This window comes from Hyposmocoma kahamanoa, unplaced genomic scaffold, assembly GCF_003589595.1.
Source record: "Hyposmocoma kahamanoa isolate Upper Pololo Valley unplaced genomic scaffold, ASM358959v1 62, whole genome shotgun sequence".
NCBI classification, from domain to species: Eukaryota; Metazoa; Arthropoda; class Insecta; order Lepidoptera; family Cosmopterigidae; genus Hyposmocoma; species Hyposmocoma kahamanoa.
In genome coordinates, this window is record NW_020653850.1 from 3,648,599 (window position 1) to 3,660,612 (window position 12,014).

General features: G+C 36.4%; 2 protein-coding genes across 3 annotated transcripts in view; one reads left to right on the top strand and one right to left on the bottom strand.

Moving 5' to 3' along the window:
• LOC113229499 (short/branched chain specific acyl-CoA dehydrogenase, mitochondrial) overlaps positions 1-4,365 on the bottom strand; it is a 24,453-nt gene extending 20,088 nt beyond the window's left edge. The window contains exons 1-2 of the mRNA XM_026463107.1: positions 4,259-4,365; positions 4,056-4,176 (exon numbers count right to left, since the gene is read on the bottom strand). Of these exons, the coding sequence (XP_026318892.1) occupies positions 4,056-4,176; positions 4,259-4,288 (151 nt within the window). The 5' untranslated portion in view covers positions 4,289-4,365. The remainder of the gene's footprint in view (positions 1-4,055; positions 4,177-4,258) is intronic.
• A 4,846-nt stretch (positions 4,366-9,211) lies between these two features.
• Positions 9,212-12,014, top strand: part of LOC113229376 (activator of 90 kDa heat shock protein ATPase homolog 1) — a 7,719-nt gene continuing 4,916 nt past the window's right edge. For both annotated transcript variants that reach the window (XM_026462935.1, XM_026462936.1), the window contains exons 1-2: positions 9,212-9,786; positions 11,457-11,996. In XM_026462935.1, the coding sequence (XP_026318720.1) occupies positions 9,430-9,786; positions 11,457-11,996 (897 nt within the window). In that variant the 5' untranslated portion in view covers positions 9,212-9,429. The remainder of the gene's footprint in view (positions 9,787-11,456; positions 11,997-12,014) is intronic.

The window sequence follows — 12,014 nt, forward strand, 5'->3', positions numbered from 1 at the left end:
TTTCATACAATGCAACTCATTCCAGTTGACCTTCCATACAAACTAGCATTAAAACGATAAGGATTATGGTTGTATTTTCAATGGAGTGCAAGATACAGTTGCTTAGTATGCAGTATTTTATCATAGCCAGGGAACTTGGCGGTGTAGTTAGCATGCTTCAACAATCAGTTAGGCGTTTTATATAGATGAGGCATGAACGTACATTTAAAATTTAATGGATTAGATACAGTAAATATTAATTACATCCTTTTTTAATAATACCTAGTTACGGGACGAACAAAATATATTACCATATGGACATACCTATCCCTAAAAGTTGCTGTCCCGCTGAGACCCTTGAATCGCAAAGATCTTAGGGGCACTGCCATTGCGACCGTCACCCAGAGACATAAGTTGACAAGTCCCAGTGATGTGTCCCATGTGCTTGTAATTTCATTCTTACCCTTTCAAACCGGAGTGCAGTAATTCTCACATTACTACTCCGGTTTGTGAGGGTAAGGGTGCTGGTGAAATTACAGGTACATGGGACTTTTCAACTTACGTCTCAGGGTGATGGGCGCAGAGGCAGTGCACCTCAGATCTTTGCGATTTAAATCTCTGAGTGGCACTGCAACTGTTATGGACAGGCGTGTCGTTTACCATCAGGCGCACGACTTGTTCGTCCTGTCACTTAGTATCATAAAAACTTAAATTAAAAAAACTCTAGCCATTAATCTGTTCTGCGTCTTTTGTTAAACAATAAACTTTTTTGTGTTTGTATTAGTTTTAAACAAATGAAATTACGGTCTTGACCAACTTTATTGCGAATTATTGATATAGGTCATTGTAATTGACTTACAATTATATGGACGTCGGGTCCGCGCTAAAAAGTGTCCGAACTTATAGGGCGTTAAAATCGTATACAGAGCGTCATTCACGCTTTAGTCTTCGTTTGTTCGACTGACAGCGAAGCAAGCAAAATTAGACAGTACTGCGATGACATTACAATTTGAGACATTTTTTTCGTGGTTTTTGTATTAGACCCGTCGTCCATTTATTTGTAAGTCAATGATTGTAATGTCTTAATTATGTCTTGTAAACAAAACGGAGTGGATGTAATGTGGAACTGTGAGTTCGGCATCGACTCGCCAATTCGACACAGCGACTCAGATTATTTTTTTAATTTCAATTTATGTATTTTTTTCTCACCTTATTATGTACTAGAAGGTAATTGAACTTCGCCTTGATGAGGTTCAGCTGTATGTATTGAAAATCAAAATTTACTTTTTACCACACTTATCGACGCGGGGTCGTATTCAGCCGATCAGAACAACCTTTATTTGTCAGACAATAAATGTGGTAGACATCCACACCAAACACTTCGCTTCAAATTACAGAATTTCCTGTACTGTCAGTACCAGAGCAACACAATTCACTCCGGGTTATCCAGGACATCCAAATCAATTTACAAAAGTTCATTTCCCCAAATTGGTCCTACCGAGAATCGAACCTGGGACCTCCTCGTCTAGCGTTCACAATGCAAACCGTTAGGCTACCAATGTTGTCAATTAATAATAATAAATAATAACACACACTCATAGCTCCGCGCTAGGGAAGCCCTGTATCGCGGGTGCCATGGACACACGTAGACAACCACAAATTACACCCAAACTTACGATTCCCGACCCGGGAATCAAACCCGGGACTTCTGCGTTGTAGTCCAGTTTGGTAACCGTCCGGCCACGGAGGTTGTTATAAACGGCAGGAATAAACATTCCGTCCTTCCGGCGAAAGTCTCCAGTATCGTTCTGGGCTGAGGTTCGTCCCTCTTGGGAGGCCTGAGACACGCTATTTAAATTTATAAACGGGTTAAGAGCTCTTATCCGGTGACACAGTCAAGGCCATCAGCAATTATCGCTCTTTATCGCTCTTATTGCAATAACAATAGCTTTTACTGACCATCTCAAGTCGATTCCGGATTAATATGCGTGGTAACGCTTTTATCAATATTCTAAAGAAAATACTTTAATCTAGTCTTAGATTGGGCTTAGCCAAGGCTTTATGCCGTAATAACTAGTTATAAGACAACACTACGTCACACCCCGGACACTCCATACAACGGTCGAAAATCATTTACCTACTACTACTACATACAGCAAGGCGCTATCTGCACATGGGCAAATGTGTGCGTGAAGTGGCAGGGTTACCCATTACTTTCTTGCACTATTACGTTACGTGATCAGAGCGGCAACATAGCGAAAATGCCAACGCGAATCTATTATCTATGATTCTATTAATAGAATTCAGAATCTTAATAATTACACACGTCTATTATGTATTTATATCGATATAATATCATATTTTTCATTAACTCACTAACTAGAGTAAGGTTGAAGATTTATTTAAAAAATATATTAAATGCACTTAAAATGTAATATTTTGGACATGTACATTTTTACTTTTTAAATAAGGTAACCAAGGTATTTGAAATTGCGTGTACAAGTTGACCATCATTACTTAGTTAATAATTAGGTATATTCGCTACTTACGTAATATTTGTCGGCAATATGAATTGAAAATTCGAGAACCCTTGTGTAGACAAGGCTAGCTCACGAAGTCATGGCACCTCATTATATTGATATAATAAATGTGTATTTTTCATACATACATATATTACTCTGCTTAAATAAATGAAGAAAACAATAACTGAATGAGTCTCAGACATAAGTTATTTTACTTACTTCGTTTCATCTTTCGTAAAATGATGACAAACAGCCGTAGACAGCACTATTCACGACCATTATAAATAGTAACGTAAAATAATGTTTTATATTAACGTACAAGTTTCGTAATGAATAAATGAAAACTATATTCAAATATCAAAGTGAAAACGGTTCGTCGGTAGCCTTGTTGTCGTTCAGTCAAAGTGGCCGGCAATGTGCGGAGCGTGGTGCGGTATTTAAAGCTAGGGAGGGGCGGAGAGTACCCGTTCTCTTTACTTTTTGTTCTCTGACTATGTTACAAGTGTAACAAAAAATCCGTGTATGAAATCTTCCTTATAAGATATTTGCTATGAACATGTGAATATTCATAGCAAATACATGTGAATATTGCTTTGGTAACATTTGTACAAACAAATTTCCGATAGCATTTGTCCTTGACGTACGACTGTGGGTGTGTCACAATTTCCTCTATAACTGAAGTTTTTTTATAACATATCGTGCACCTAGTGGTAAGCGACAAGCCTGTCCATAACAGTTGCAGTGCCACTCAGAGCTTTAAATCGCAAACATTTGAGGGATACTGCCACTGCGCCCGTCACACTGAGACATAACTTGACAAGGCCCATGTGCCTGGAATTTCACCGACACCGTAAACCTTCAAAACCGGAACGCAGTAATTACATTACTGTTTGGCGGCAAAAATAGGTAAGGTGGCAGTACTACCCTGGACGAAATCTTTCACAAGGAACTCTATTGCTAACGTTTTAAAGTATACTTTATAGTATTTTTGCTTATTGAGTCAATCATACCAATGACATAGTCTCAAACTAGAAAACTCATTGTATTATGAGTACCAGAGTAAAGAAATCAACTCGGGACATTATCCAGAACAACTAAACCAGGAATAATTTGAAAACATTTGTTTTTCAAATTTAAAACAGCTGGTTAATAATATCCATTAGGTCTAATCGCTGGGCCAATGCGGTCATTAATCAATATAGCATTTATATAAAATAGGCACTACTTACAAACTAATTAACTAATTTAGTTTAGTTAGTTGAGTGATACTTATAGTACAGTGATTTTAGGGCGTACATAGATACATGGGCCACGTTTAAATAAATATCCCATTGCGATAAAAACTTACAGATTAAAATCGTAATACGTGTCAACCTATATGATGTATTGACTCTATAAAAGTGCGCGGTTCCACGGGACACGTTATGTACTTAAAAGTTTATGGGACTAAATTTGTTATTTTTTCATATTGGAAGGTTTTACAGCGTGTCAGGTCATAGTCCACCAAACATCTCACTTCAAACGTCCATTAACGATGGTTAAGTCATTTCTTACCAGTTTCTTTCATAGCGAGTTCATCTTCAGTCAACATGGTCAAGGCTCTTGGCGGAGTCGCCTCTGAACTGTATCCCCTCGGCATTATAGCGGCTATTGGTGTCCGCCATTGCTCTAATATCTGCAAAACCGCGCAAATTTTGAAACATCGAACATTTTTTAATAAATTATTTTTAAATCAATAGTAGACCCTGATGACGAACCTTACTGCCAACACGGCGTAATGGGAACATCTTGACTTTTTGTTTTGTAATTTAGCAGATATTTGCGCGCACAACTATTGCGTGCGGTTGCGCCGCCGACCGGTAGACAGACTGATTTAATTTCATGTATTGGAAGGCTAGCATTTAATATCTTACTCGTAACAACGAGATAGCAAGTTTTGCTGCTTTCATGACATCAGGTTTTTAGCCGGCTACCTCATGTTATTACTACGTAGTTAGTTAACGTTGTGTATTAAAATCAGTGAGATAGCTGCTTACAACATTTTTATTCTGAATGGTATTATAATAATATTATAGCCGCTGATGGCCTTGACCTTTACTCGTAATTGAAGCTAAGTAGCGAGCTAAAACCTAAAGCTAAAACGGCCTCGATTCAGGACATTATTTATGCTATGCTACTGGATACGTCCGCCAGAAGGGTTTGCCGCGGGAGGGAATCTCTTCATTGTTCAATTCTTATTCTTCGAGTATTTAGTGCCGAATTCAGTATCGAGTGTGTTTGTATTGCGATCTGTTTGACGTGGTTTAGTGATAAAAAGGCGTCAAGGTCATTGAAGGGACAGAGACCCTCTGCTTTATAGAGGAATATTTCAAATCTACACCGAAACCTATCACGGCATTTCTTTTTTAAAATAAACAATTTTGTTCTATCATTTTTTGGTAAAAAGCTTTCGTTTTATCAAATCCATGAAAAGGTTGTGTGCACACTGCACATGGAGTGGAAAAAAATGTGCGAATTTTCGAAAGTCGAACATGCTCGGAAATGTTTGCATTACTTTAAAAAAAGAACTCACAAAGTTTGTCATTTACGGAGCATGCAAATCTTTGCCAATTAAATGAGGAATCTACTACCAAAGAGTTATACCTACTCCCAAAGAGCCTGAAGAAACTGTCATACAGCTAACTGCTCACTGCATCAGTGTCCGTAAATGCGAGAATTAAGTAATACAAATTATTGTCTATGGTATCATTTATTTTGCGCTTAGAATTTTGCGTTTAACTATGATGCTTACATGCATCACCTACCTACCTACCTACTTTAAAAAAGGCGTTTAAATAAACGGAAGTACTTTGAAGCTTTTTTGTTGTTCCTATTTTTTTGTATACTTTTTATATATTCTTCGCAATGAGTTCTAGTGAGAAGAACGAAAATATAATAATGGACTGTACTCCGCCTAATTTAAAACAAGAAATTTGTCATGGAAACTTGTTTCCGGCTAAGAGCAAACCAAACAAATGAAAATTTATGAAATAATTATTTTTCACTTTTACAATCTCCTTCATACTATTTCCTCACATTTTTTTTGCTGACTCGTACAATATCGCGTATATCAGACTCATCTGATAATCCTTTACTTCCCGGCCTCTCTAAACCGGTCTATGCAACAATGTTGTACTATGATTTAATGACTATTCGATAAACCACTTTCGATAGACATTATGTTGCTATTTTCGATATTATGTATTAGATCAATTTATAGAATTAATTAAAAGCGTAGTATAGGACCCCTTTCAGTGGTTACACACCGAGACTTTTAGCAACTTGTACACTTGAGATTTTGATCCGATCATCGATGCAATCGCTGATAAATCTTAAGTGTAGCGATGTAATCGCGCGTTTGTGTGGATGCAGGCGCGTGTTTGTATCGATGCAGTCGCGCGTTTGTATCGATGCAGTCACGCGTTTTCGCGTTTTAGCACTCTCGCGCTAGTCGCGCCCTATCGTGCTATAGTCCATTTGTTTAGGTACTTAACTAAATGTAAACAATTTTGAGATGTCTATTTAATCAAATATACATTTATAAAACGATGTTTACTAACCTTCCAATACAAAATACAAATACTTAGTTTCATATGAAATTACACGCCTATTTTTATTACCAATTGATTTGTAAAGTATATGTTTCAATAAAAAGATGTATCAAGATTGTTTACATTTAGTTAAGTACCTACCTAAACAAATGGACTATAGCCCTATTGATTTTATCGACATTTTGGTAACTTTGCAGGAGAGCATTTGAAATGTTTTTAAAAAGGAGCTTAAAACCACATATTTTAAAATATGTATATGGTTCTATAATTTTATACATATTACACAGTACATGAGGAAGTATTTTTCACTGAGTCAGGGGTCGCTTCAAGCCATATTGCACCATATTCTGATCTTGGCAGAATTATTTAATGACTAGAAGAGGCAAATATAGATCAAGATAAAAATATACATACGTCACAAGATTTTTAAATTGCTTAAGGAAAAATATACGGAGTTAAAAAGGAATTTCGTCATGGGATGCTGCAAACAGGTTTATGTACACGATGTACAAAACTGGTACCTGACAAAAAGAATCAAGGGCGATTTATATTTGGACAGTAACGAAAAAACGTAAGAATAAGAACGTAAAAATAAGATAAAGAAGAAACAGACTTAAAAGACACTTAATATTTAATATTATAAAAAAATGAGTGCTTTGTTAAATAATTTTTTAAGAGAAATACGTAAATAAATTCACAACATTTAACCTGTAACTCCTTGATGAAGTGTGAAGTGGAAAATAACGATGAGGTCGACGATGGAGTATGTATACCCTACATAATACCTATCCATTCTCGCTTTGAAAAAATCAAAGAGCGTTCTGGGAATAATTGTACTGTCCAGTCTGCCGATTAGTGCATGTTTGTGGCCTGTGGTCGTCGACTAATTGTACAGAAATTAGATGTGTGTCGATCGTGTTCGATCGAATCAAAATTATTCGATCAACACCTGTGTGTGACCCGATAAACTGGGTTACTGTATACATACAAATTTACATTTACACACACTATTTTAAAAAATGTCTCTACAAAACCAAGTGTCTCGTCTTGCAGCCTGGTTTTCGGTCGTTCGTCTTACTGAGTAGTGCTGCTGAAGCACTTTCTTGCAGGATATTTTTGGGTCGTTTGCCTGCTGAGTGGAATGTTCAAAGGTTGTTTGAACATAGGCATTGACTCAAGAAGCTCAAAAATGTAAAACACTGCTACGGAATAAATTACTAAGTTAATTATTTATTTCTGTCATAAAAATCATTGAGATAAACATTTCATTACTATAAACATAAATTAACAAATTCAAGTCATAGTTATATAGTCCGCCAAGTCAGAACGAATTGTAACGTAACCGAAATACATTACCTAGCTTACTTACCTTACTAATTTAGAATTAACTGTATAAACTAAGTGATTATGATAACCTCAGATGTATTCATATTAAATATTCTGAGTACAGAGTACTAAAAAAATCGACCTCAAAAGTCATTCATCCCCTAGTTTGCCACACTTAGAGGTGGAATATTTTCTTCAAATTTAAATGGATCCGCTTCTGAGGTACCCTCTTTCCTACAAAAAAGAGTCGTCAAAATCGGTTCACAAGTTATCGCGTAACATACATCGAAAAAAACATAGTCAAATTGAGAATCTCCTCCTTTTTTGAAATAGGTTAAAAATGCGTGCAAACCGACGACACACGTCGCGCGCCGCCGCGCCGCCAACTGCCATTAGCATAAACACACACACACACACACGGCTATTAGGCGGGATATTCGGCGCATTACTGCGAAAAGTATGTTGTATGTACGTACATACAACTCACGGTTCTGTTGTCGATGTAAAAACATGATCGATGCAAATCTTCTGAAAAGATACATTGCTTACAAAAACAGTCTTTATATAGATTTTGAAATGAAAACCAATGAAGCCACGAAACACACGAAAAAAGTTTTTGCTATCAAGTGTTTGCAGGCGTTAGAGCTATGAACGGTTTAATAATATAACATTTCATATTACGGCATGTTCTATGGTTTTAATGCCGAAATATTGCAAGATGTCGTCGGGCTAAAGCAGAAAAACGGAACGTAAAGAATTTGACATTTGAAGTTTTAATGTTGGCTGCGTTGAATTCTAGAAACTTGCAGAAACTTCGATTATGTTGCCAGAAAAACAACTTTCCCCCAATAAAGGGACATTAATATAATAATGGTGGGACTTGTTATAAAAATGTTTTTATTGGTTGTAGAATATTTTTTCAAATAATGTTACATAAACGCTAAATAGAAAGTTTAATTCCTTTATTTTGTTTGATAAAATTTTCTAAATGAATTCAATTTCAATTAAATTCTACCTGTGTTGAATTTACGTAATATTGCCGCACAATTTTGTTTTTAATATTCAACATTACAGAATTCAGTTTTTATATGACTTTACATGGACGCAAATGACAAGTTATTGTGTAGTCTCTTGTGGTGATGAATATCATTGTCACTTATTATTAATATGCGAGAAAAAGATAGTGGATCTTGTAAATCTGGTTATTAGTTGTTGGAACCATTAATGAGAAAAGAAATGGGTTAGAAAAATACTACTCTGCAGACATTTTCGCAATATTATTGAATGAAGAGAATTGAAATTTATGAATGAAAGTATTCACTGCCTCCGTGGCCGAACGATTATCATGCCGGACTGCCACGCAGAGGTCCCAGGTTCGATTCCCGGTCCGGGAGAAATATTTGTATGGCTTACATTTATTTCGAGAGAGTTTGGGTGTAATTTGTGGTTATCTATGTGTGTGTATATTGAGTGTGTGCGTTATTATTATTATTATTCAGGCACTTCTTTCACATGCCCATAGTTCGAATTCTTCGTTTAAAAATATATTACTCTAAGCTAAGGACACGACTGTCCAATACAGTTGCTGTACTACCGAGAGCTTTAAACTTTAAAGGGCATTGCCATTGCACCCGTGACCCGGAGACATAAGTTGACAAGTCCCATGTGCTTGTATGTATGTAGGTACTATACCGCTACTAAACACCGGAAGTACACATGGTTGCGTAAAATTGGGTAATTTGATTTGAAATATTAGCAACCCAGATCTGTCAGTTACACGACTGGAATCAGGCCTTGCGGTTTCGTTGTGATTATTCTCGAAAATTGTGTGAGTAGTCGGTCGATTACGTTCGAAAAGCACTAGATTTCGCAAAAACTGTGACTGATTCCAAGAGCAAAATATTGCATCTCTCAACTCTTGATCTCGGTGTTGTGGAGCAACATTATAGTGCAATAACTTCGTTTTAAGTATTGTGGATAATTAGAGAACGCTTATACTCGTGTAGTGTGAGATGGCCAAATGGGGAGAAGGTGACCCTCGTTGGATCGTGGAGGAGCGACCTGACGCTACCAACGTGAACAACTGGCATTGGACGGAGAAAAATGCTGGACCGTGGTCCAAGGACCGCCTGAAGGAACTCCTAACGAATTTAAAAATAGCTCAAAATGGTATTGACTGTAAGATTACTGAAGTAGAAAAAGTTGATGGTGAAGCGTCAGCGAATAATAGGAAAGGAAAATTAATATTCTTTTATGAATGGGACATTAAGATGAAATGGGAAGGGAGGCTCTCTGGGGGCAATGAGACTGTTAAGGGTGAGGTGCACATCCCTAACCTTTCGGAGGAGAATGATGTCAGCGAAGTGGACGTAAGTTCTGATTTTAATTGGTTATTATATATGAATTAAGTGTGGGTTAATTACTTGTTTAAACATAGCTCATTTGGTTCACATAACCTATGAATGAGAACTGAGAATGAAGAACTTTTGTGGGCAACTTTAACTCTTCTCCCATTATTGTTTGGATTACTGCTTTGTGACAGGATTATAGCTGTAGATTCAAGATTCATCAGATGTAAGGATGTAGGATAGACTTCTATCATAAATTTGGACCTATCAATGGAATGGAATTTTTTTCTTTGTTGAGTATATGAGGTACCTATCGAGAAGCAACATTCCTAACTTTAAGGTTTTCGTGCAGGTGGTGGAAACAGTTGTAAATTTTTGGAGTCCATCAAAGTTTCAAAGTTATGACGTTAATAGTTTTTGAGATATTCATTTTTGAAAATTAGAAAAAATAACCTCAAAAAATCATGTTTTAGCACCAAAGAGCGGGGTAAATCCCTCCCCCCGAGCCCCCACCCATGTGAGTGGGGAGTTACGGACCCCCCCCCACTGCCTGTGTTATATGAGAAACTACATTTAACCAAAAACCAGGCAAAAATGCCTAATTGACGCTATCTATGAAGTTCTTTAATTATAATATAATTTCGAAAACCCAAACATATTCTCTTCTGGCTTTTAGTATATACTAACCTAACCTAACCTACTGATTGTGGGACACAACTAAGATTTAACCTATGTAAAATACATGTCTTAAAACTTATTGTTCCAAAATAAAAGCATGCATACTAAATATAGTAAATTTCAGTCTTAAATGTATAATTACTTATTAATATAAGTTTTTTAATTCAATGTTGCAGTAAAATTTTATAAATAATGCAAAAAAATAAACATTTTCATAAAAAAAAATTAACCAAACGCCACGCTTTCCTAACTTTGTTTTGTTACTACTGTTTCTGTTTTGGTTTTTTCCTAACTGTTTTGTAACTGTGTTGTTATTGTGTGTGAATAAAGTGTAATCTATCTATCTAAATGCCTGTAGGGGTAACCATACTCGTAGTTGTCCATATTACTGGGTGAAATCTCAACCCTTAGGTGTAATAAAGGCTAACACCCCCATACAAACATAACAGAATAAACGTTTCTCATAGGGCTGTACAGTTTGACTGCAGAACCAAATAAGTCTCACTGTAAGGGAATCACCACATTGATCAACATGAATTTGCTTTGAGCCGTTTAGAAAAAGTTTTAAGAAAAAAAAACATTGAGGAGTTTCAAGTAGCAGTCTGAGTAGAAACAAAACATGCAATGTCTAATCCAATTTTATTGCCATGGGTGTGAAATTTATTCGGAATGGCTCAAGCTGATTCTGCATTGTCCCATGTGGGATTCTCTTAGACAATATCAGTATTCTATATATTTTTCTTGATGAGATTTGTCTAAATTTTAAATTGGAATGGAAACGTAGCATCTGACATACAGTGTATAAGTAATAAGCTTGGACCTTGCCCTTGCTATTCATGTAATAGATGTTGAAGCTTCTTATTTATTACTTTATATCACAACAACATCGCTGTCTGTGGGGCATAAGATTATAAGTCTCTTGTCAGTTACACTTCAGTCTTTTGAATACGAAATTAGGTATTTGTTATGCATGCTACATGATGGTTAGAATAAAAAATTTTTGTTACTTTCAGATGACTGTAACAATCAAAGGTAGTGGCGAAGAAGCTCAGCGTGTAAAAGCATTTATGCACAACTTTGGTCGTAATGAGATCCGGAAACAGCTATCAGAATACATACGCAGTCTCAAAGAAGAGTTTTCTAAAGGTCTCATTCTTCCCAAAAAAGATGAAGCTCCTGTCAAACCAGACAATGTATCTATGATTACCAGTGGTTTCAATAAGAAAGTATGCATGGAACCACTCATTTCACCTCAGAATAATGTACAGATTGGATGCAAGCTAGATACTAAAACAATTGAACTATCAGAGACTTTCCAATGCCGTGCACAAGAGTTTTACGATGCTATGACTCGGTTAGAGATGGTGACAGCATTTACTCAAGGACATGTGAAGCTTGAGGCCGAAAAGGGTGGGAAGTTTTCTCTATTTGGAGGGAATGTAACTGGAGAATTTAAGGAATTGGTGCCGGGGAAGAAAATTGTGCAATATTGGCGATATAAGCAGTGGCCTGACCAACACTTCTCCGAAGTAACCTTTAACATTGAAGAGAAGGTGAGTTTTATGAACGCA